The sequence below is a fragment of the Adiantum capillus-veneris genome, chromosome 1 (assembly GCF_014529385.1).
Source record: "Adiantum capillus-veneris isolate H3 chromosome 1, ASM1452938v2, whole genome shotgun sequence".
In the NCBI taxonomy this organism is placed as follows: Eukaryota; Viridiplantae; Streptophyta; class Polypodiopsida; order Polypodiales; family Pteridaceae; genus Adiantum; species Adiantum capillus-veneris.
In genome coordinates, this window is record NC_140931.1 from 106,424,085 (window position 1) to 106,450,794 (window position 26,710).

The window sequence follows — 26,710 nt, forward strand, 5'->3', positions numbered from 1 at the left end:
TTTCTACATTCTTTGGTACAATATAGAACCAATACATAGCAATACACAACGAAGTGGGTTCTTCTAAGAACCTTTGGTACTATACAACATTGCCCCATGAAACAAAATAGCATTTAAGAGCTGGAAACCACTAAAACCAATCAAGTTTGAGTCTTTTGGTAATGTTAACAAAAAATGGCATTTAATGAGCGGTTATAATTTGGCAATGTCTTCAGAATTTTGGATCTATTTTCAACTCGACATTTGAGAGGTTAGAATTAGGTAATGTCTTTAGGAATTTGGTACCAAATTGGGTAGTTCAAAGATGTTTGGGTACTATCCATGCAACCTTTGGTACTATAATAGACTATTTTCATATTTGGTACTATCTTTATGCTTTTGGTACTATGTACAACCATTGGCCTGCAGGAGAGTACCAAATTGGGTAGTTCAAGATGCTTGGGTACTATTCATGCAACCTTTGGTACTGTAACAAACTATTTCCATATTTGGTATTGTCTTTAGGATTTTTGTACTATGTACAGCCATTAGCATGCAGAAGAGTACCAAATTGGGTAGTTCAAAGATGCTTGGGTACTATTTATGCAACCTTTGGTACTATAACATAATATTTTCATATTTGGTATTGTATTTAGGCTTTTGGTACTATGTACAACCATTGGTCTGTAGGAGAGTACCAATTGCGTAGTTTTTGGTACTCTCTTTAGGCCTTTGGTAGTATGTACAATCATTGCCATGCAAGAGAGTAACAAATTTGGTAGCCTTTACAGAGGCTTGGGTACTATACAAAGACCTTATGTACTGTGAAGGACCAGTGCCATATAGCAAAAATTTAGATTTGGTACAGTTTGTTTGATTTTGACTCATAGTAGAACACCATGCAGAAGAGTACCCATATGGGTACTTTGCAGACGCTTTGGTGATAAACAAGATTTCATTGGTACTACACAAGGACTAGGTTTGGTACTGCACAAATACTTTGGAACTACAAGATTAGGCTTCGGTAAAATAGAGTGAGGCTTTGGTACTCTACAGATTGGCTTTTGTGCCTCTAGGGAAGGAAAAGGTACTATACAGAGGCTTCGGTACTCTATATACAGGCTTTAGGATTGCTCGCATACAATTGAACACCAAATCTGGTACTACAAAGGGCTTTGGTTCTATGCAGAATAGATTTTGGAGCTACACATGAATGCATTGATACCATATATAACCTTTGTAAGGTATTGTACATACCCACTACTGTATAGAAAACTACCGAACTGGGTATTGTCTTGACCAAATCAACCTTAATGTTTACCAAAAAAATTATAGTTGCTAAGATGTTTTGGTACCAGAGAATTATTGAGTAGATGCACAAGATGATTGACAACACTTTTCCTTCTAATTTTGTTTTTGAATATGTCCTTCTTGTTACGTGAAACTTTGGTCTCTGATGTCCAAAAGGCATACACCAAATCTATTGTTTCATTGATGATAACGGTTCCTCGAGGCAATTTTCTCTCATAAGCACTCAATGGAAACACTTCATCCTCATCTTTATACTCCATCCTTGAACTTGCAGGAGCTATATTTCTTAGATGGATACCCAGGACACCAACAATTTTAGATTGGTTTATTGAGGTTACACCTGCACTATTATTCAAGATCATTGTCAAAGAGGCTCTCGTCACAAAAATCTCACTTGTTGAGCCTGTGGGACCTTAATTTGAATCAAAGTGTTGTGCACACCTGATCAAACGATTTCTTTAGCATTGCTAAAATATTATTTTAGCAGCTCAAACAATGTTTGGTGGTCCAAGAGTTGTTGGAATATTTCCTTATGTTCATCCCTTGAAAGTCCTAGTGTTTGATTGTGCCAACATTATGCCACCATTGCGCAAATGCTCTTCCTTGTCCTAGATTTTGGTAATCTAAGGGCAGAAGAAGGATGTCTTTCTTTGCTTCTTTGTTTGCATTTCTTTGCAACCCAATTTAGTGAGACATGTCTAAATGGAAGTGCTAATGGGATGGCTTTGTATCTGTTCATTCATGCTCCGACAACCTTCTAGCTCATCAAAAAAGAGAAACTATGGATCACCCGAGCAGTAATCTCTTATAGTAGTGTCCATTGGCAACGAGCAAGGAGAGAGAGAGAGAGAGAGAGAGAGAGAGAGAGAGAGAGAGAGAGAGAGAGAGAGAGAGAGAGAGAGAGAGAGAGAGGTTGGAACCATAACCCTCCTGGTCCCGCCATCACCCCCCACCTCTTCTCAAGAGTGGCATGTTTCAAAAGTTAGAAAGATCTTTAAAAATATATATATATATGGCCCCTCCCCAATTCTAATTAAAAGATCCTCTATTTTTACACACATGAACCACCAAACCTATGTTGTGTAAAGGACAATTCTTTTTGTACCACCAAACCATGATTGCAGCCTTCCAGCTATGCCACTTCGTAATCCCAAGATAGATCCACACCGTGTAAACCATCAAAGTTCATTTTGTCAACTACAATCCCCCTTGATCTTGATGCACTTGGACTTCCCTGAGCCCACCAACCAAGGCTGCCAAAACAGGGAAAATTTGATCTGGCACCTTCTCACCGCTAACTACACCCAACTCTCATCTGTCATATCTCCTCCTCTATGGACAAAAAGTTATAGGAGGAAGACAAAATTGTAGGAGGGGAACATGCCTTTACAGACATTAAACCATGGGAGGATCGAAGACAATCCTTGTCCTTTATGAAACAGTGTTAGAGGTTTTAAGAAAAGGATATGAAATCAATAGACTCTTTGTAAAGGAAAAATCTGTTTAATGAAGAGTATCTTATAGTCTCCCTCTTTCATTTCAAGAAGAGGCTCAAAAGGTAGTTAATCTTTTACTATGGCAAATAACTATATAGCTAGAAGTGGTTGGGTGATCTCGACTAGAGAATCCTCGCCAGGATTCTGGGGATCATAGCCCCCTCTTTCATTTCAAGAAAAGGCTGAAACAATAGTCATTCAATCTTCTACTATGGCAAATAGCTATATATAGCTAGTAGTGGTTGGGTGATGTTGAGAATCCCAGCCGGGAATTTTGAATGTCGAAAGTGAAGCGGATGCCCAGCTGTTAGATGTTTTTGATGACTGTCCTATCAATTCTAGATGCGGACATGTTGAGGCAAACGCGCTTGTCCTCCCCACCAACGTGCTCAGTTGGTGCAACCACATTTGCAGGAGGTAGATGAAGGTCTGCCCCTCGCGCGACATGGAGAACAATCCAAGGAACGCCGGAGTAGAGGTGGCCTTGTTCATCATGAGAGCATCCCTTTGGGAGGTAGCAGGTGTCGAAGATGGTCACGAAAGGGTCTGCGGGGCGGAGGTGCGTGGTGTTGGTAGAGATGGATTTTTAGAGAGCGTCGCTGAGTGCATTGTATGCAAGGGGGGGCAAGGTAGTGATGGAGGTGCCGATGTCAACCATGGTGCCACCCTCGCCTGTGCGGGGGTTGATTTGGAGGAGGGACATGGGGAGCGGAAGGCGGAAGCGACCAATGCTGATTCCCTCCAGGGTGATGTAGTATTGGGTCTGCAAGGCAAGGTTGGGATTGCGGACAAGTAGAGTGAAGATCGTATCGGGGGTGAAGGGGGCGCCAAAGGTGAGGGTGGAGTTGAAAGAGGAGAACATGTGGGGCAAGCAGTAGGAAAAGGTGCTTGGGCGGCCGCTTTTGTGGAGTTGAGAGGGGAGGGAGAGGGTGCCGGTGCCCAAGCCCAACACTTCGGCGGTGGCCGCCACAAAGCTTGTGCCATTGCTTGCGGTGCTGCAGCCAAAGGCCATGTTGGGAAAACTGTGGCCGGAGTTTTCTTTTCAACACAAGTATGCTATCTTTCCTTGTTATACACAGAACAAGTCTCAATAGCTTGATGGTAAAGTGTTGGTCTCTTACCCTCATGGGGTGGTTCAGCCCTCCTTCATGCAAGGGTTAAGCGGGCCTTCCTATGCGTAGCCAACGGTGCCAGCAAAAGCCTGGTGCCGTAGATTTGCCGATCGAGTTTGCCTTGGTCATCCAATGTGGAGGGGCGACAACTGTGGAGGGGCTGTCACTGTCTGTCTTCGTGTGCTCTGCACAGGAATTGTACCTGCCTTCTTTTTGCTGCACATCAGGGACGTCGATGTCTGCTGATCGTGGGAGAGAAGCAGCACGTCGCAGGCACATGCAACCCGCTTTTCCCCTTTCCCAAAAAATAGCTCGGATACTAGCGAAAGGGCGGTGGTAATGCGTGTGCTATATTCCACCCAACCGTGGTATCTTATAGCCTCCCCCTAGCGCACACATTGTCCAGCCGTGCTGATGGCCTTGTCCGTAGGACCCATGTCCTTATAGTTCCCTTGGCTAGTATTCAAGCTACAAATTTGGGTACCAACATGTCAATTGCGTCATGAAGAAAGACCCATAGGATGGATCATTTCAAGGTATTCATTGCAAGCACAAGGATACCTCCAAGCAGATGTAAACATATGGGTTCCCTCTAAATCAACAAAGGGATACAATCTATCACTTTGTCAAACACCTCAAGGATCTTCCATCAAAGCAACAACCAAAATGAGGAAGCAAAAATCAAACATAATATCCAAGAAGAATGCCATTGTGTACCATCACTAGCAATAGAAGGTGAAGCAAATGTGGGTTCCAAAGTTTCAAGTGGTAGCAAAAAATATGAAAGTGGAACTTCTAGTAAGGGTTGGCACAAATGGTTATGATGTTGTTCTCTAAAGACAACAATAATAGTCCCAATAAAGCTATTTTAAGCACATGGACTCTATGAGGGCAATACATATATTTGGCCCAATACTCTATTTTAAGCACATGGACTCTATGAGGGCCATACTTAACCACCAAAAACCTCCTCAATACACACGAACAACTCCAACTACAAACCCAAGCACTCTAATAAACAAGTGCATATAGAGAAGCAAAGAAAAGGAGACATAATCAAAGTCAACCAATGACCATATTGGGAAACATCAAGATGAAAATTTACAGACGTTTAAAAAGGTATAAAGAAAAATCTTGCAAATTGGTCTCTTGCCTTCCTTCTTTTGAAGCTAAAACCTTGCCTTTTATTGAAAATGTCTTTAATGCAAGACTAGATCTAGACTTATCAAACAAATGGCTCCATTAAGGGAAATGGGTAACTAATGAAACGGAAAATAAGGTGAAAAATTGAAAAATATTGACTCAATGAATGTACCAAGCCACATGTGTGTGTGTGTGTGTGTGAGAGAGAGAGAGGGAGAGAGAGAGAGGAACCATAACCCTCCTGGAGCCCTCCTGGTCCCGCCATCACCCCCCACCTCTTATCAAGAGTGGCCTGTTTCAAAAGTTAGAAACATCTTTAATAACAAAGAAATATATGGCCCCTCCCCAGTTCTAATTAAAAGGTCCTCCATTTTTACACACATGAACCACCAACCCTATGTTTTGTCAAGGACAATCCTTTCTGTACCATCAAACCATGCTTTCATCCTTCTAGCTATGTCACTTCCTAATCCCAAGTCAGATCCACACCCTCTAAAGACACTATCAAAGTTCATGTTGTCAACTACAATCCCCTCTGATCTTGCTGCACAGGACTTCCCGGAACCCACCAATCAAGGCTTCCAAAACCGGAAAAAATTTATCTTGCACCTTCTCACAGCTAACTGCACCCAACTTTCATCTAGCATATCTCCTCCTCCATGGCTACAATTATGCACCGTCAATTCTAGAAAACTCCACATTGTGCATGTTATCCTCTAGAGCGCCCAAAAAACACATCAAATGTTGCATCTATCGATGCAGTCAAAGTTCCACATAACTAGCCCCCTTCAAAACATCAACCAGCCGTATCTTTGCCATTCAAGCTCCAATCAAGGATTTGAAATAACTTGCATGCTCCAAAATTGAGCACTTCACACCCATCCATTGACACTAGATTTGACCATTTGTCTACACCTGCCTTAACCGTTGAGGATATGCAAAGCCTTCCAAATTAGAACTGCCATAACTTTCACATCGTAGCTCCATTTGAGGAGCCATCTAGACCGGAACTCATAGCACCTCAAGCACTACATTCCAGGCTACCATTCTAGCACTTTCAATATTTGGATCCATCATCCCAATTGCCCCCATTTTGGAGCCCTTTTGGCCCATGAAACCACATCAAACATACATTTCCAGTATCAATTGCATGCCCAGGGTCTTTATACTTGATTTATTTCTCTAGCTTGTACTCATAGTCACCCAAAGCCTTGCTCTACACACTTTCCAAAACTGACCAGCTTTGGTTGCTTCAACATCAAGAGAGAGCAAAAACAAGAAGCAGATTAGCTAGCGAGTAGTAGAGTACAAGTGCATGTAGTAGGTTTGTATGCTTATGCAAGTAGAGAGACCTTGAAGGAGATAGAGGATTTTATGAGCATGGGTCAATGTCAAGAGGGTTTGTCTTAGTTACTAAGAAGAAGGATTGGTCACAAGACTCATAGGTTCACTTTGATAGGTGAAGTCTTGATGGCATATGGTCGAGACTGAGTACTGAGGAGGGTACTCTACAAAGAGGAGATTGGCATGGTCTTGGAGTAGATCTTTGCCAATGATAATAAACTTGGACTATACCAAGCTGGTTTACCTACCAGACTGATGACACACATATCTACTTACCTCACTCACTAGCGGTTCATACTAGACCGTTGTACTAATTTCGATATCCCCGGGAGCCATCGTCAGCGATCTTCGATTGAGGCAATTTCTTCCAAACCCCTGATGTACAATCCCTCTAGTCTCGCATGCCCTTGAGTGATCTCAGCCTTCCCATCCCTAACACTTGTTGCACTCCAATTCTTGCATGCCCTTGGCCCTACCATACCGCCGTGTTCAGTGCTTTGCACACCCTATGGAGCTCAAAACCTTGTACCTCATGCTCATAAGGCAACTTTGTGGATATATAGCACCTAAAAATTCATTTTCATACTCTTTAAATCATTCAAGAAAAATGGTCACTTAACAAGATACAAAAGTGTCCAAGGACATAAAAGTGTCCTGTTATCATTCTAGTGTCACTTTAGGCAAAATTTGGACTCACAAATGGACCTTTTAAGGAGTTTGACTTTACCTCTCTCTACCAAAACGGACGCATGGATAAATTTTTACAAACAAACTCCAAAGTTGACGGAGGTTTGAAAGTTAGAATGTCCTCTTCAAACTCTATCTACTAATATATAGCACGCCATGAGATTCCTCATATTTTAGAAGATTTTTTTTTTGATTTCCTTAGATTTCGACAGAGTTGTCACATCATAAGTGAATTAAAAAAAAAATCTTCTAAAATATAAGGAATCTCATGACGTGCTATATATCAGTAGATAGAGCTTGAAGAGGACATTTTAACTGTCAAACTTCCGTCAACTTTAGAGTTTATTTGCAAAAATTTATCCATGCGCTCGTTTTGATAGAGAAGTAAAGTCAAACTCCTTAAAGAGTATCTTTGTGAGTCCAAATTTTACCTAATGTAAAAGAAAGATAGTGAGAGACATAATCTTAGAAATAGTTTGTAAACGTCAAGAAGCTCATAAAGTGATTCTTCTATCATAATAAAATAGATAACAAGAAAAAAAATTATAGGAAGAAGACAAAATTGTTGGAGGGGATCATTAAATCATGGGAGGATCGAAGGCAATCCTTGTCCTTTATGAAACAATGTTAGAGGTTTTAAGAAAAGGATATGAAATCAATAGACTCTTTGTAAAGGAAAAATCTGTTTAACGAAGAGTATCTTGGAGTCTCCCTCTTTCATTTCAAGAAGAGGCTCAAAAGGTAGTTAATCTTTTACTATGGCAAATAACTATATAGCTAGAGGTGGTTGGGTGATCTAGACTAGAGAATGCTCGCCAGGATTCTGAAGATCATAGCCCCCTCTTTCATTTCAAGAAGAGGCTGAAACAGTAGTCATTCAATCTTCTACTATGGCAAATAGCTATATATAGCTAGCAGTGGTTGGGTGATGTTGAGAATCCCAGCCGGGAATTTTGAATGTCGAAAGTGAAGCGGATGCCCTGCTGTTGGATGTTTCCGATGACTGTCCTATCAATTCTGGACGGGGCCATGTTGAGGCAAACGCGCTTGTCCTCCCCACCAACACGCTCAATTGGAGCAATCACATTTGCGGGAGGTAGATGAAGGTCTGCCCCTCGCGCGAAATGGAGAACAATCCAAGGAACGCCGGCGTAGAGGTGGCCTTGTTCATCATGAGAGCGTCCGTTTGGGAGGTAGCAGGTGTCGAAGATGGGCTCAAAAGGGTCTGCGGGGCCGAGGTGCGCGACGTTGGCGGAGATGGATTTTCGGAGAGCGTCGCGGAGTGCATTGTATGCAAGGGGGGGCAAGGTAGTGATGGTGGTGCCGGAGTCAACCATGGTGCCACCCTCGCCTGTGCGGGGGTTGATTTGGAAGAGGGACGTGGGGAGGGGAAGGCGGAAGCGACCGACGCTGATGCCCTCCAGGGTGATGTAGTAGTGGGTCTGCAAGGCAGGGTTGGGGTTGCGGACGAGCGGAGTGAAGATCGTATCGGGGGTGAAGGGGGCGCCAAAGGTGAGGGTGGAGTTGAAAGAGGAGAACATGTGGGGCAGGCAGTAGGAAAAGGTGCTTGGGCGGCCGCTTTTGTGGAGCTGAGAGGGGAGAGAGAGGGTGCCGGTGCCCAAGCCCAGCACTCCGGCAGCAGCCACAAAGCTTGTGCCATTGCTTGCGGTGCTGCAGCCGAAGGCCATGTTGGGAAAACTGTGGCCGGAGCCCAGCGTGAGAGTGTCGGTGATGAGCGTGCCGGAAGTTGTGGAGCTATCGTAGTAAGTAATCTGGAAGGCGCACGATTGCAAGGCATTGCGGGAGTGGCCGGAAATGGGGAGGCAGGACGTGAATGGGGGAACGTCGGCGCAAAGAGGGGAATCGCAGGTGACGTTGCGGTTTGTGGAGGAGGCTGCCGGGTTAAAGATGGGCTGGTCGAGCTGCTGAAAGCAGGATTGGCATGGCTGGCACTGGATCCAAGAGAGGTCGCTGCCAGTGTCAATGATCATGTAGAGGTCGCGGGGACGGCCGCTGCCGACAGTGAGCCGCGCAAAGTAGCTGCCCGTGTCTGCAAGCTGAAAGCCGGAGGCGACAGGCATCTTGAAATATGATGCATGGCGACCAGTCGCAGATGAGATTTTGGAGGCCGCCTCTTGTAGCCTTCGCTCGCTCTGCTTCTCTCGATCGAAGGAAGCTCTCCAGCGGTCCATATAATTATTGGGAGCTGCCCCACGGTGAATGGTTGCGGTGGCTGGGTATAATGTGCGGCCGTCACCCCACTGCACTGTTTGCGGTAGCGCTGCTGAGAGGACAAAAAAGAGTCCGGCCATCGACACTAGCAGCAGCCATGGCAAACGCGCAGCCATTCCAAATGACGCGGCCGAATTGACTGCTTGAGATGGACGCCTCATCGACTGCGAATCCTACTGGATCTAGGGATATTGCGCTCCTCATTAATAGGGAATCCAAGACACGTCGGCAAGTCTTTCCGAGCTTTGCTCTTTTTTTCTTTGCGGTTTCTGAACGCAGAAGCCACCACAAAGCTCTTTTTGCGGTTAAGCAACTTATTAATTTGCTTCGAGCAGATCGAGCAGCTTCTACTCACATCTATACATGCTAGTTACACACACAACTCTTTGCACCTGGTTGCTAGCCAATGCATGTGATGTATTACAATAGCGAACACACAAGTATTGAATGCGTGTAGTGTATCACAATAGTGAATTCACCTTGTGCATTTTAACTTTAGCTCTAAATAATTGATACTATACTAGGTGTCTAAATAATTGATGTCATACTATATTTGTCCTTGTTTTTCCCGTACTAGGTGTCAGTATGAAGTTCACAAGGCTTAGAAGATTACAGTCCAAGCACGAATAAGCTAGGGAGCTAACTTGAAACTAGCTTACCCTCCTCCTGTTAGGTCATGGTTTGAAATTACTGCATTGTATAAAGATTGGAGCATGCAATGTGACATCTTTGCTCACAATCTAAAAATAATGTGTCCCTCCTACGTGGTGGAATACCTCACATATATAGTGATAAACGAGGTCAACATACAAATGAAATAGACACTCCTTCTATCCTCGCTTCTATATTATTGTTGGGCACTTTGCCATTAGAGCAGCGACAACAAGACTTAGCAGCGCACATTGGATCTACATTCCATTACCAGTTCAAGATACCAAGCACAAATCAACAATATCCCCTCTCTATTCATGACACTGATGAGCGATATTTGGACATAAAAGAGGCAGATATTATAATTATAGATGAGCTATCCATGTTAACCCAAACAACTTTTGACCTTATTGTAAGACAAAATATAATGTAATGCGTAGTACATTGGCAAATGCCTTCAACAACAAGTGTATTCTCTTGCTCGGTGATCTTGCCCAACTACCCGCAATTTGTAGTTACGCACGGGAGCTTTGTAACACATGCCATATCACAAGCTCGGTCCACAGGCTACACACAACTTTCTACAAGATTTCATGCTCTCTAAGACATGCAACGGATCTTGAGCTACTTTAGTTCTTGACCATTATTTGTGAAATAAAACTAGCCATAGATGAGATCAATTGTACATTGGGTGCATGTATTATACATGAAGCGCATGTGCATGACTACATCTACTATGATAATTTATACTCACAGATCAGACATCCAACACTATAACAACCTTGCCTTGAATAAGTTGTACAATCAAACTCACATTACAAAAGTTGAAATGAAGGAAAACATGGGTAACATAAATGTTCTTGAGTAGTGGCTTCTAGACCCTAAGTTCAACGAGTTGGATTCAATTGCAAATGGAATGCGCTGCATGATCACTGGTAACATCGACTTGACAACCGGTGCCGCAAATGGTGCAACGTGCATTGTTGATGCCATAACACAAAAACACGTAAGGTGATGTTACATGTATCAATATCCTCATTCATTGTATTGGGAATAACTACAAGAAGAAAGGAAAAACATAAACAACTACAAAAGAAGAAAGGCAAAACAAACTCAACATCCACCTTCAAAAATGCGAGCCAATGTTCTGTGCTGCCAACCATTCGATGAAAAATTTGGAATACTTTTTGTCTACAAGAATTTACATGTAGCACGTATACTAGAAAAAACATTCATCAATAGACATAGCAGTACAACTTCGCTTGGATATAATCTCAACTATAACCATCCCTATAATCTCTAATAATTGATGCACTTAACTTTTCTCCTCCTGTAAACATTATAGAATCTTTTAAATGCATATCCCTTTCATGCAATGCCGTCCTTGCCAACATTAGGAAAAGTTTGGACTCAAATTTGGGCATTGTAAGAAATGCCATGTCAACGTAGAGAGAGATAATATAAAATTCATTTTAACCCTTTTTCATACATGTTTTCTAAAATATCGATATCTTATTCATGCCAGGTACGTTTATTGAAAAATCCAAAAAGTATTCCAATCATGATAACACTTCATAGTGCGTGGCGGCTACTGAATTCAATGCCAAATATCTCAATATTTTGCATTTTTGAAAACTAAGCTTTGTTTCCTCGCCTCCTCCTTCCCCCCCATTCCCTCCTACATTCTCTCATGCGCGCGCGATATTCAAATTGTCATTCTTCTATTGCCTCCACCTCCTTCTGCACACAGTTTTGATCAGTCATGTCTCAATTGACACTTGTAGCTTCTTCATGAAAAACTTCTACGAGGAATAAGAGAGATGTATATCACATGCACATAGAGATCTCATGAGAGTATGAACCCCTCTTCAAGAAAAACAAACAGCAGACGCTTTCTAAAGCTTCAAAGGAGAACTTAAGATCATAGGGCATGAAAAATGTGGACCTTTGGTTGGACGACGAATGTATCAAAAGCATCCCGTCACAAACTCCACTCCACATTTTAAGAATATTACATGCTTAGTGAACTATGTCAGAAATGGCCAACATGGCTTGTATGGCTACACTAAGCAGTTGACTGCAAGAAATGACGTTCTGCAACAAGAAAGAGATATTGTATACAACGAGAATGTCCGCTTACACCAGGAAGTCATGCAATGTTCTCAACTGGTTGTAAGCATCAAGGAGACCATCAAGGAGCTTACACAACAACTCAGAGAGAGACAAAACAGTGCTAGGTCTTCCCCAAAGAGAAAGAAAACTAAGAGACATCGAGGACTTGATAGTTGGCTCGAGAGGAATCAAGAAAACATTGTCCAATAATTCTTATTGAATATACCAACTTCATACAAACTCTTTGCACAGGACGTTCAATCAATTTTGGATGAAGTTGGTATATCCAATAAGGGATATGCTGTCATTTTCAATTATGTAGGATCATTTACACTCTTGTTCCACTAGAAAACGGTTTTGCATCATTTGTAGTACTGTTCCACTAGAAAACGGTTTTGCATCATTTGTAGTACTGTTCCACTAGAAAAGGGTTTTGACTCCTAACTCCTCTTACTCAGGTCTGTGCAAAGATAGGTCAAAAAGTTCCACATCAAGCATACGCTACTTCGAAACCCTTTCTCTATTCAAAAAACAAGATGGGAAGTCAACGAGGAGGTGCTTCAAAAGCTAGAAAGTCCTTTCCACATTGAATTTACATACAGAGTGCCAAAAGGAGACAAAATGGTGTATGAAAATTATAACAATATTTTTGATAATATGATCGTGCTGTAGTCATACATTAATATTGTGCAGTTGTTGGATGTTACTCATAAAGAGTGAAACAGAATCTTGAAGTTTGTCATCAAGTTAGATGAGTGCAAGCTTGTAAAGAAGACAAAGGTTGAGTGAGTTACAATTATAATTATGATTAGAGATCTAGATGCAAGCATTGGATCAGATGATCCTTGAAACTTTAGTGTGCAATTTGAGCACAACATTTTTCTTCTTGCAACGTTCAAGGTGCATAGAAGTTATGTTTAAGATAATTTATCGTTATGTTTCAATTGAATGCTTTCAAATGTGCATTATAAAAAGTTCAAAATTATCCTTTCAGGTACCTACTGAGAACTTTGATATATTGAATTGAGTTTTTTATCAAACAAACATACCAGAAACAATAAGCGAACATAGAAATGGAAAGAAATTGGATGTGGAGGGCACGGGATCCTACAATGTAGAGTGGCACATGGTTGGAGACCTAAAAACCTTGAAATGTATGTACAACATTGGTGCAGCCAAAGTTGGTCCGAGCTAGAAAATGGTCCATGCTAGGCACAGGTTGTAGGCAGGTGTACTGTTGAAGGCCAGGGCAGGTAGCAAGGTCCCGGGCAGCCAAAGGGTAGCGAGAATGTATGTTTGAAGCGGTTTTGTAAGCCAAACGAGCTAAAGGATGGTCTAATTGGGATGACAAATGAAGCTTCCCAAAATGCCAAGTTAGTGCTCGATGTGCTCTAGAAGCCGGTCTAGACGGCTCGTCAAACGGAGCCCCGGTGCTCAAGATATTGGAGTTCAAAGATAGAGTATGTAGCAGATCCCCGACGGGCAAGGCAGCTGGGGACAGGTGGCCCAGGTGGTGTCAGTGGATGCATGTGTAGAGCTTGAATTATGGAGCACGCCTATTTTCTCGGATTGCAAATCGGAGCTCTGAATAGCAAGTTATGATCAGTTGAAGATTTTCTGGGGGCTAGTTATGGGCCAAGTCGACTGTACTAGGGGATGTGCCATGTGGCATTTTCTAGGCCTCAACAGGGTTCAAGCATATAAAGCATGCCGTGTGGAGTCAACGGGAAGTCACGGTTTGTCGATCTGAGTCACAAGCACCAATCTACGGCTTGAGAAAACTTGGGACTGCTGGGAGTGAAGTGGTTGCATATGTTTTTTTTGAGTTTTGATCGCCTTGAATCGCGGGCCCTGTGAGAGTTGAAGTTCAGGGAGCACTGGGGGAATTAAATCCGAGGATCGATACGGTCAGGTGGAATTCTTACTCTAGTCATTGGTCTACTGAGCAAGCTATGGAATGCATTCAAAAGGTGGGGAAAGAAGTGATTTCAAAGAAGTTTTTTTGGGTAAAATAGGGACCCCTAAGGGTGCATTGAACCAGGGAGCACCACGTGGCGTAGTCAAAGCCCCACATGCCCAAGGCGAGGCCAACATCATGGAGTATATGAGTGGGGCTGTGACCCCCCATTGTGTAAAGCGTGGGAAGAGGGAGCTCTCCCTATCGTTGGCGATGGCGGACCCCCATGGGGCGTTGTTCTGGTTGTGAGAAGTGGCACGAGGCGGTTCATGTCCTATTTTGGTGGCAAGGGGCGACGCCAGTGACGTGCACCCTTCGGTGGTGATTCGGCCACTTGTGTAATGGTGACGTGGTGGACTTGCAAGGGATTGTGCCCGCACCTCAAGGGGCCTCCTATTTTTAGGAGAGTTCCCCCCCCCCCCAATAGCGATATCGCTATTGCTTAGCAAAGGGGAGGTCTTGCAGTAAAGTGAGCAAGAGAGGGAGAGAGAGAGCTCGAGGGCTGCCATGTGTACAAGGCAAGGGCAAGGCTCATTCCAAGGGCACTCAAGCCGAGGTAAGGCAAGCAAAGACCAGACAAAACAAGAGCAAGGGCGAGTAAAGGCAAAGGCAAAGTGGAAGCCGAACCAAAAGGTAGAGAGAAATAGAGAGAGAAGGGGTTGGTGGGAAATAGGTCAATGGAACCGGATAGAGGTGGTCAAAGAGGAGGCAAAAGGGCAGTGCAAAGTTTGAGTAGCCCAAAGAGGTAAAAAATGAAGGAAAAAATGAAAAAGTAAAAGGCCTAGGGGGCAATAGCGACATCGCTAATGCCCGCCCCTCCAAGTGCAAAAAGAGAAAGAGAAAGCGGGTGAAGCCAAAAGCGGTTACCCCCTTCCTAAAGATGCCAAATCAGGGTTCCAGATGGAGCAATGAGAGGGCAATTTCCAAAATTGAAGGGCCCCCCTATAAAGGTTAAATTTTAATCAAATTGAGGGATTTTTTGGTGCCGTTTGAAGCCTGCAAAGTGGAGTTCTCTAACAAGCTAACCCCTTTGTAACTTTTTCTTGAAAATGGCCATGGTGATGAGAGTGCAAGCCTGTGTACATGACTTTTGAAGTGCAATCAAGCCACTATGGCCCCATCTTGTTGTTGTTTCCCCTTCCCCTCTTCTCTTTCTCCTACTTTCATGTTTCCCCTTGGTGCCGACAGTGCGGATGTGTGTGCCCCCCCTGGCTGACGGTGTTTTGTGTGAGAGAGTGAGACTGAGCAGTTGTGTGTTTGTAAGGGTGGAGACAGAACATGGCAGCAGGTGTGCGTGGTGTGGTAGATTTGTGGAGTGTGTGGACAATGGAAATTGAGCAGGCGGTGGTCTGCTAGTGTAAAGTGTGTTTTTGAAGGTGTTTTCCCAAAGGATAGGGGTGTTGTGGATACCGTGAGCTATAGAGAGGCCCCTGTGTTTGTTCTAGGTGTGTTCCCCCATTCTCCCTCTCCATCTTCTAGTGCCCCCACGGAGGAGCATGCTGATTGCTCCCAGTAGATCGAAGAGAAGTAGTTTTTCGCGTTGGAAGTCATAGCAACTAGAAGCTATGGACCGATTTTCACAAGTAAAGAGAGCCCTCACGAGTGGATGTCGGATTTTGAGCTGTATATGCTATCGTTGCGTATGTCGAATGAGGATAGAAAGCTGCAGACTTTTCCTTTGGGGATGCGTGGTAAAGCTAAAGTATGGTATGAAAGCATTGGAAGGTGAGGCGAGGCAAGCATGGTCGGCTCTACGGGCTAGGTATCTTCACGACTTTTGCAAGGAGGCATCCCCAGTCGAGATGGATGCGAAGCTGAAGGCGCTTTAAGCAAGATGTAAGTGAAGAGTTCAATCTGTTTTTGGGTCATTTTGAAGAGTGCTGGGCAGAATTAGCGACAACCATGCAATTGGCTAACGGGGACTACTTCAAGCTGGACAAATTCATGGCGTGTCTACACCCCAAAGGAGAGAGAAGGTTGATTTCGAGAGTCCAGAGAATTACAATGGTGCGGTAGCAATCGCACGATCAAAGATTAGAAAGATAAAGAAGAAAATAGCACAATGTGTATCGGGCTACGAAATGATGGCCCCTGTTCAATCGCAGAGTCCGAGGGAGGATATGCACGAAGAAAATCATGGAAACTGAGGTGTAGCTATTGTGCCGCAAAATTGGGTGCGCACGGTGCAAGATTTGTCCGAGCAGATGTAGGAGTTGTGGCTCAGTGTGATGGATAGAAGAGAGCCAAGAGGAGAAAGGGGCATGGCAAGGCCGCTGCCAAGTAGGTGGTACAATTGCGGAGAAGAGGGGCACTATGCACCCGATTGTCCTCAATCACACAGAGAGAGAGAGCAGGCATTTACCCACTATTTGGTAGAGGTCGAGGCCAAGGACAGTTCAATGGAGAATCCTGTGAAGCCAGCTCTGCCAAATGGACGAAGTCCCGAGAGTGAATATTATTGGGGTGGATAAGCAGGATGCCAAGATTTTGACTAATAAAAGAGCAAGAGTAGAGAGAGAGACAGAGACGAAGTGGGAAACCAGATCTTGCAAAGGCAAAGAGAAGGTGTATGAAGGTAGAGAGAAGCCCGAACCTAGCAAAAGAAGGAGACATGTCAATATCAAACAAGCGGATTTCCAATTAGGGCGTGTCTATCCTTAGTACAATCTGGTAAGTGATGTTCAAAATAAAAAATCAAACATTACTTTTGGTCAGCTGTTAGCTTTAAATCCCAAATTAAGGAGACAGTGGTCCACAAGTGTTAGCACCAGGCTACACAGAGCTAAGGGAAATGTGCAAGCGGTGCAAAACATGGCTTTGAGGGTAGGTAACCCCACTGATGTTCTTTCGCTCGTGGATGCTGTTATAGAAAAGAGGATGCAGGTACATGCCTACATAGAGGGTGGAGAGCAAGTATGTGTCATGACAGAAGCAGCCATGAGAGAGATGGGAGTCAAGGCAGTAGTCAAGTAGAATGTGTGCATGAGGATTGCCAACCATACCAAGGCCAGATGTTTGGGTGTGGCTCAGGATGTGACAATCAAGGTGATTGGTATAGAGTGCCTGATATACTTTTTTGTGATGAAGGCAGGAGATAATGCTTATCCGATCCTTTTGCGTATGCCATGGCTTTTGGAAATAGGTGCTAAGCAAGATTGGAAGAGCAAAGTGTTCACCTTGCCTGACAAAGAGAGGGGAAGGCAGACTGTGCTTGATTTGAAGACCAAGGAGAGTAGTTCTCGTCCTATGACAGTTAAAGATGAGTGTGACACAATGAGCTATGAGTACAAGACAAAGACGGGTTATGATGAAGGCTACACTAGCACCGAAGAAGAGAAGAGCGAGGATGACATGCTGAAGATAGATGTAGACTTATTCGGAGTCACCATAGATGACTCCCCTCCCAAGGAAAAAGGTATGCAGCCTCAAGCTCATGGTTTAAGCATAGAGGAGGTTTCAAGCATGTTAAGTGAAGATTTGACCAAGGGTGAAAAAGAGGGTTATGTTCGATCGTGTGAGTCGTATCCAAATTTTTTTACGACGGAGTACAAGCATTTGCGTGGTGCAAAAGAGGTAGAGCACACGATTGTTCTCAAGGAAGGACACAAGCCTAAAGCACAAAAGCTGAGAAGACTAGGGGAAATCCAAAAGGAAGCCCTTTGGCAGAAGATCAATAAGTTGCTGGATGCACGCATGATATACCCTGTGAAAGAGTCAAGAGTGGGTCTTGCCAGTGTTTATAACCCCTAGAAAGAATGGGAAATGAAGAGTGTGTGTCGACTACAAGCCATTGAATGTAGTGACCAAGAGGAATCACTATCCATTGCCATTTATTTCAAGACAAAATCCTAAACCAGGTGGCCGGGCACGAGAGATACTCGATTATGGATGGTTTCTCGGGGTATTTTTAGATAGGGATTTCACTCGAAGACCAGTTGAAGACCACATTCATATCTCCATGGGGTTGTTTCGCTTATCGTAGGATGCCGTTCGGATTGGTGAATGCATATGCCACCTTCCAAGATTGGATGAACATGGTATTTGGTCCATACCTGGGCTGATTTATCAGGGTCTTCATGGATGATATAGGTTGCTACAGTTCAAGATTAAAGCACCTATGGAAGTTGCAGTTGTGCTTTCAAAGGATTGATCAAGAAGGAGGTTAGCTGAACCCCAAGAAGTGCAAGCTAGCACAGCCTCGAGCGCAGCTGTTGGATCATGTGGTGTTGCAAAACGGTATAGAGGCTGATCCCGAAAAGGTAAAGGCATTGGTATTGATGGAGCCACCATCAGATGCTCAAGGTTTGTCTTCATTTGTTCATAGGATGAAGTATCTATCACGTTTCTTTTGGATGTTATCGCAATATGTACATCCTCTTCAAAAGAGAGCTCCACAGGTGCATGGTTATGAGTGGGATGAAGAAGCTTAGGAAGCTTTTGATAGTGTCAAGGAAATTTTCTGTCAGTTACCAGCGATGTGTCCTCCCAATTGAGAGGATGACTTTCATGTGTCTATGATAGTGGGCACAGTTGCTATTGGAGAGGTTCTGCTGCAAAAGGTAGGGAGAAGCTACAAGGCGATATACTTCGAAAGCAGGGTGATTAGCCCAGGAGAGGCTAATGATAGTCGTTTTTCGGCTCTCCGTAATTGCCATAGTGAGTTAACCCACCCTACCAAAATCATCCAAACACTGTGGCTATCCCTACCGTTTCACTGTATATAGGTGGGTGTGAGTTAGGGGACTTTTCCCATATCTTCTTAAAAACCCTCAGCTAGCTAGTCACTGGGCTAGTTGAGCCAAAAAAAATAAAAAATATAAGTATATTATGGCCCATTTGTGTGTAAATATTTCATTGTATATAGGGTCTAAATAAAAGGATTTTTCATAATTTTTTTGGTATTTATTTAAATATTTCTACCTATGGTGTGTTATTTATGTTATGTACATTGACTCACCATTACCATATTTTTTCTTACCATTTTGCATACTCTTTATTCCATATAAAAATAATTTCATGCAAGCTTCTCTTATTTTTTGTGTAACTCCATCCCAACAAAAATCCAAAAAAACTAGTTTTATTTATGTGTATATTTTTTCACTATTGTGATTTTTCCTTCTTACATTTATTCTCTTTTACTCTCATAAATTAGAACACAAAAAATATTCATCTTTTTATGGTAGACTTATAATGAGAGAGATCTTTTTTGATCCCTTTATATTTTTTCCACCTATATTATTTATATTTGACATGTACATATTTTTTTAGACCCCTCAATATTTGATTTTCTTAGTTGTACTATTCACTTATATCATGATCTCAACAATATCTTCAATTATAGACCTACCAAATAAGGTCAAGGGTATGTGGAATGCATGCATGCACCATGGGGAGCTCACTCTTGGAGGTATTCAAAAGAATCATCCAAAGAAGGACCTCACAAGGACCTTGTGCAGTGGAAAAAACAGTCGGTTTTGCTGAATTTTTAAAGATCACATGCTCCCCGAATTTGAAAAGGTGATACAAACAAAAGTTGTAGCTCGTGAGCTGAACTTTCACCTCAAATTTTTTCATATTTTTTTGAGCTATGAGCTGTGAGTTAGGATTGTATTTGTGGACCCCAGTTTGCCTATGCTATGCAGCTAGTCTCATTTTTCTTCATCCATATTACCCATATCTATCAAAAAACCATAAAATTCAGCCTCTTCTCTTGAAAGACAGCATCATGGTGATTGATTACTCATATTCAATTACCTTGGCTCCCAAAGAAAGGTCAAGAGTGAAAAAAACGTACCGCCAAAGCTAGTGGACCGTCAACAAGCGTCAAAATTGACCCTACTCAAGACACTTGGAGCATCAACATTGTAAGAAATCCATGTTTTCTTACCTAGTAAGAGTTTTTTCTTCCTTATTTGTATCCTACTTGGATACTCCCATTGTAAATATCCAATTCCATTTGTAAATCAATAAAATAACTAACTCTACTAATTTACTAACACTAACCTACTATGAAAAGTCCTATCACCTCCACTTCTCTCCTCTCTCTCTCTTCGTCATCTATCCACACCAACTTCTTGATAATTCTAAGCAAAAGAAATTAGATAAGTGCTGAAAATCTAACCCAACCATGGTTAGAGGAGTAACCCTAGCCTTCAAAATTGCTATAAAAGGAGGGTGTAGCTAGCACAAAGGGAGAGCCATAAGCAAGAGCACTATGCTATAGCTTGAGAAGCCAAGCTCAACCTCTCTAGAAGGAGCTCTTGAGTGGAAGCTCATTGTCGTATGCTTGTGCATGTGTTGTAATAGGGGTGATTAGCACGGGAACTCTATACCATTGTAAGAGAGAGAGCGATCATTAAATTGAGAGTGGAAAATCTATCATTCCTCCTACTAGTGTAAGCCCAACATTTGCTAGGGTGGATTTGGACTAAGCTTGGATACTTTGTCTCTCTTCCAACGTGAAGTAATGGACAACAATGATGTGTAAGCGTCTTGGTGATATTTTTAGTTCTTGATAGCTTGTGTCTGGGTGTTGTCATCAATTTAGCCATAAATCCCACATATTGTAAGAGGGCGACAGGGTGGAGAGGACTCCCCTGGCCTTAAGACAGTGATTGGGGTGGCTTTTCTTGTGATGTGTCGTGGTGAAATTTACTCAAGCTATGTTGAACAAATACTAATCTCACTTTGATCGATCATGACAGATTTGTAAGAAGGTATTAATGCAACAAGCACCCCCTCCCTCTTCTCTCTCTTTCTTACATATATAATTGTGTTTGCTTGATCATTGCCGATACATTTCAAAGCAGCCCGAGCACTATCTCTCTCTCTCTCTCTACGCGTCCTAGTTCGCATCCAAAACTAGGTGGCGCCCCAAATTTGTGTAGGGTTAGCTTGCGGGTTTGCGTGTGTGTTTGTTGTTTTTTCCAACCCCAACCCAATTGAGCAGCACGGGAACCTACAAGGGTTCTTAGAGGCCAATCTTCTTGTTGCCTGCCTCGGACCGCCTCACTACCTACACCAAGGCAGAGCAATGGGTGATGTCCTTGGTCTTCGCTTGCAGGACGTTCAAGGTGCATTTAGTTGTGTGCAAGTTTTTTGCATTGATAGACAACAATCTATTTCCATAGGTAGTGATACATTTGAATCCAGGAAGGAGGATTATGAAGGGTGTGCTGGAGCTACAAGAGTTTGAGTTCGAGTTCAAGGTAGATCACACGAGTCGGTCTCACTTAGCGTAAATTCTTGTGAGTAAGGCCGTCAATTTCCCAGCCTATCCAAGGGTGGTGCGAGATATGAAGCTAAGGAGGATCCTGATCTGGAGAATTCTTTTACGATGTGGTTCGATGGAGCGTATCAAATGTTGTGTAGAAGGCACGAGGAGGTGTGGTTAATACACGACCCACACGGTAAAGCTATGTTTTCGAAGGCGTATGATCAGGATGATGTCCACACCAATAACGAGGTGGAGTATCTCACTCTACATCTGGGTTTAAAGCAATGTATAGAGTTTGGCATTTCGAGATTGGTGGTGAAAGGAGATACGTTGCTAGTCATCAAGCAATTGTTAGGCCAATGGCAGATAAAGCACAATTTGTTGAAGCATTGGTGCTTTTCCATCAAGAAGATGCTAAAGTCTTTTGAAGAAGTTCAATTCAAGCATGTGAGAAGAGAGAATAAACCAAGAGGCATATCAGTTAGCAAGTAGCAAAGTGTAGATGCATGTTGCAGGTTTATATGTGGCCTCAGCCACTTACCCAAGTAGGGAGACTTTAAAAGAGATTGAAGGGTTTGTGGGTATAGGGCAGTGTTCAGAGGGTTTGTCCAAGTTGCAAAAAATAAGAGTGGTGCAAAAGGCCCGCAAATTCACACTGGTAGGTGAAGATCTCATGAACTATGGACATGACGGATTTCTTAGAAGGGTGTTGTACAAAGAAGAAATAGGAATGGTGCTGGAGCAATGCCACGAAGAAAGTGGACATTAGGGTACTGACCATGTTCTATTTTGAGTGCTTAGAGCAGGCCTTTGGTGGCCTTCTATGGTAAAGGACGTGCATTATTGGTGCAAGACATGCCACGAGTGTCAGACTATAGGTGAAAGATGATTGATAGTGGAGTCACAAGGTGCCATCATCGCACAAAGTGCTTTCGAGAAGTGGGATCTGGATGCCATAGGTCCCCTCCCAAAGTCTATGAGTGGTAAGAAGTATGTGGTGGTAGCCATTGACCACCTTACAAGGTGGGTCGAGGACAAAGCTGTGAAGGAAGTAAATGCTAATGTGGTGGCTCAATTTGTGTTCGATAACATCTGTTTCTATTTTGGTGTTCCATGGGTATTAGTTTCTGATAGGGGCAAGGGTTTAGAAGCAAGCTCATGAGTGCATTAGTGGAAAAGCTAAAGATTCAACATTGTTTTTCCTCACCCTATCACCCTCAATGCAATGGTCTAGTTGAGAGTGCGAATGGGAAAATCGTCAAAATGTTAACAAAGTACGTGTACAAGCAGGAAACTGAGTGGGAAACAAATCTAGAGAGGTGTCTGTGGGCGTATAGGACATCCTATAAGGTAGCTGCAAATTTCACTCCATTCGGGCTAGTCTATGGTAAGGATGCTGTATTGCCGGTGTGAGCGGGATGAAAACACACACAGTGCCTCTATAACAACCCAACACACACTCTTGGGAAGATACACACACACACTATGGGGCACCACTCGGCTTAGACAACACACCTGGCCGAGACAGGGAACACACCTCTGGAGTGAGAGGAGAGAGACTATCCACTTGCCCACTCCACACTGACACACACACACACCCAAAAAACTCAGATCAAAAGAGGAGAATTTCTGATTTTTAGATACAATTGAGCTTGGGCCAACACCAATGGGGCAAATAGCTCACACAATATGGGTAAAATAAGCCAGATACAATCACAAACTAGAGCAGAAACTTCGCTCATAGGAGAAACTTACACAGAAAAACAGCAGGAAAAGAGTGAGGAATTTGGCAAAATGGACAGCGCCATCGCGTCCGGAACGGCCCAAAACCCCAGTCTACAATGTCAAAGTGCTCAAATCCGACCTCGGATGAGCAGTTTACGGCCAAAACAGGCTCCAAAATGAGCAAAAACACAGCTGCGGCTGTTCCTCCTCTCTTCTCCACGTTTTTTCTGGTCTTCTCTCTTTTTTTTCAGTTCCCACACTTAGCTTTATTACTTGGGCACCCTTGGCCTTTTAGATGACCTGAAACGGACCCCGAACAGGCCAAAAACTGACCTCGCAGTGCATAGTTGTCACCTTTTTGCATCATCCGCACACCTGGCACTTAGCCCTTTTCCAATAATGCATCTCACCACCACGTGAAGTGGCCCCAAAAAGTGGTCCTAATGATGACCTTTCTGCATAACTCTCACCAGAAAACACCCACGTTGTGTCCGTCCTCATCCGCGTGCAAATATTGACCTCGTTCGCCCTCATGACGCCACTAGATGCCATCTGACGCACCTGGTGACCTCACGTCGTCGGCCCGCGGATAGCTTCCTTGAGAAGTTTTACGCGCTATAAACTCCTCATTATTGTAGAAAAAACATACTGGTACTGGTGATAGTGAAAATCGATGCACTATGTACACACTGTCCTACTTGTACACATGTGGGCCCCACATAACCACCTGGCTAAGGAAAATGGGCAATCCTTTATTTGATGCACCATGCATGTATATGTACATATGCGCAATCCCTTGCTCCAAAAAACTCCTGACATAATTTGCCCATCCCCTAGCCTGCTAGATCATTCATGATCAGCAGCAGCAAAGAGAGATATGAGACTCGCCGCATCACAGGTCTCCTCATCCCTCACAGACATCACTCGCTCTTCAGAAAACTCATCTTGCTCCACCATCATCAACCTGGCATGATACAAGTTAAGACGCAATCAATTTACCCTTGACGTATGTAAAATCCCATCCAGGTTAGCCAATTGATATGTACCATTCGGGAAACACTCCACTACCTTGAAAGGGCCTTCCCACTTAATTTGAAACTTCTTTTGGAAGGTGTTTTACAGTTTGCTGTTGTAGCACAAAACCAAGTCATGCTTCTTGATACCCTTACTTTTGACCTTTTCATTTATCTTTGCCAAAGCCTTATCCTGCATCTGCCCATAATGCTCCAATGCGCTCATCCTATCCAACTGGACCTCTTGTAACTGCAAGAGCCTCTCTTTGAATGCATCACTAGGCGGCCCAAGCAACTTCTCCAACATTTTGACCACAGGCAACTCTACTTCCACAGGCAATAGTGCTTCTTTTCCATACACCAAATGAAATGGAGTAAACCCTGTACCTGTCTTCACCGAAGTACGGTAAGCCCATAATGCACTAGGCAATTCCAAATCCCAATTCTTTCCTTGGTGCTCTGTCACTTTCGAAAGAATCTGTACCAACTCACCATTGAATCTTTCATTTAAGCCATTACATTGTGGGTAATAAGGAGTGGTATGCTGGTGCCTAATCTTCATCTTTGTGCATAAGAAGTCTAGCAGTTTAGCTCTAAATTCTGGCCCCTTATCTGAAAGTAGCTCTAATGGCACCCCAAACTTGCAACATATTTCATCATACACAAATTTTGCCACATCCTTTGCAGTGATCTGTTTTACTGCTATAGCCTCTGCCCATTTAGAGAGATAGTCCACTGCCGTCAAGATATAGCTTTTGCCCCTGCTTGTGATAGGTAACGGGCCTACTGCATCAATCCCCCACTTTTCAAACACATCAAACGCCATAATGGTTTTTCATAGCTCTGGCTTCAACACTCTCTTCCCAAATGCTTGACATCTATTGCAAGACCTACACCAATGGTGAACATCCTTGTGCAAACTAAGCCATACATACCCCTCTTGCAAAATCTTATGCAAGGTGATCTTTAGAGCAAAATGGCCACCACATGCGCCTTCATGATTCTCTTCCAACACTTTGTAAAGCTCCTCCCGCCAAGGTATACGTCTCAACACGAGATCAACCCCTTTCATGTATAAGACATCACCAATCAATTTATACCTGTATGCTCTACGCACAAAGCCATACTTCATAGACTTCTGAATCTCCTTTGGAATGATTCCCGTTAGCAAAAACTCCTCTTCTTGAGCCAAACTTTCCCGGCCATGATAAAGAGGTAAATTGGTCCTCAACACAAATAGCTCCCCAATCACGCCTTGAGCTGCTTCATGTGCCTCTCCATTTAGAGCATGTTCAATGTGTCTGATGCTCCATGCTTCGAACTTTTTTAACAGGCCTTTAATTCTGAAGCACATTTCCTTCAATGAGGTGTTCTTGCTCTTCCACACACCCAGCACTTGCTTCACCACTAACAAGGCATCACCTTTTATGCTCAACCTTCGAACCCCATGCTTAAAACAAATGTGTAATCCGGCTTCCAATGTAGCATATTCAGCCTCATTGTTACTATGCACATCCAATTTGAACCCTCTCTTGCATACTAGCTTCCCCTCTGGATCATAAAGTGCTATACCCCCTGAAGCTGCATCGTGGCTCTTTCTGTATGAACCATCAAAGAACAACACATGTGCATTGCTGATCTGTGGCACTTCTTCAACTACCTTTCTCACCACCTCTTCCTTAACAATAAGGGGATTCTCCTTGTAGGTCAACATATCACCTTTGAACATAAAAACTATGCGCTGCTGGAAAAAGATCTTCCTGGACACATGAACATTAATTTGGATTATTTGAGTTAAATGAAAAGGAGTGAACTGAGGGCCATTTTGATCATCCATTAAAGCCAACCATGAAGCTCCCAAGAAGGCACACCTGACTCAACCTCTGATTTTGCCAAAATTTCAGCAGCATAACAGCATAAATGGCTCAAAATACCAAAAAACCAGCCATCATAACTTGGGAAAATTTCGAGAGAGTTTCCCCAGAAGTAGAGCAGTAGGAACCCAAAATATAGACTGTCTATGTATGCATAAACTATCAACAATAGAACCCGAGCATCAAATAGGACTCACTAGTACATAGCCTATGGCGAGGTCACAAAAAGGGTGCTCCAAATACCTGTATCACCGAAAGGATCTCCACATTTGAGAATCCCCCAGCTCAATAAAAACCTCACGCTATCGACCCTCACACGAAGGCTAATGCAAATCGCATATAGTCAAGTCTCAGAAATGACTATCTTCCAGACCAAGTCTCAGAAATGGCTGGGACTGCCAAATACAACTAGGTATGGCTCCACAAATGCGTACAATGGCAGTTTCCACAAGTAACGTACAATCCAGTAGACAATGCGCTCAAATAGGCGCCAAGTGATGCATTCCCACAACAACTGCAAGTGACATCACTGCTAGTATATCACTGTACTCCAGCTACCTATACCTGTGTGAATCACCTGTACCTGTCCCTGTCCCTGTCCCTGTAACTTGTAACCTGTAATCTGCAACCTGCAACCTGCAACCTGTAATCCTGAAGCTCGAAGCAGAAGGTACTCGAAGAAGATCCTCCGTGGGGGCGCCAAAAGAATGTGAGTGGGATGAAAACACACACAGCGCCTCTATAACGACCCGACACACACTCTTGGGAAGATACACACACACACTATGGGGCACCACTCGGCTTAGACAACACACCTGGCCGAGACAGGGAACACACCTCTGGAGTGAGAGGAGAGAG

The 26,710-nt window shown here is 43.3% G+C and overlaps 1 protein-coding gene across 1 annotated transcript; it reads right to left on the reverse strand.

Moving 5' to 3' along the window:
- Window positions 1-7,801: 7,801 nt before the first annotated feature.
- Window positions 7,802-9,598, reverse strand: LOC147465319 (protein ASPARTIC PROTEASE IN GUARD CELL 1-like). Its single transcript, XM_086511525.1, has one exon. It carries the CDS (start codon window positions 9,463-9,465, stop codon window positions 7,984-7,986), a length of 1,482 nt encoding a protein of 493 aa, XP_086367651.1. The 5' UTR covers window positions 9,466-9,598; the 3' UTR covers window positions 7,802-7,983.
- Between the last annotated feature and the right edge of the window lie 17,112 nt (window positions 9,599-26,710).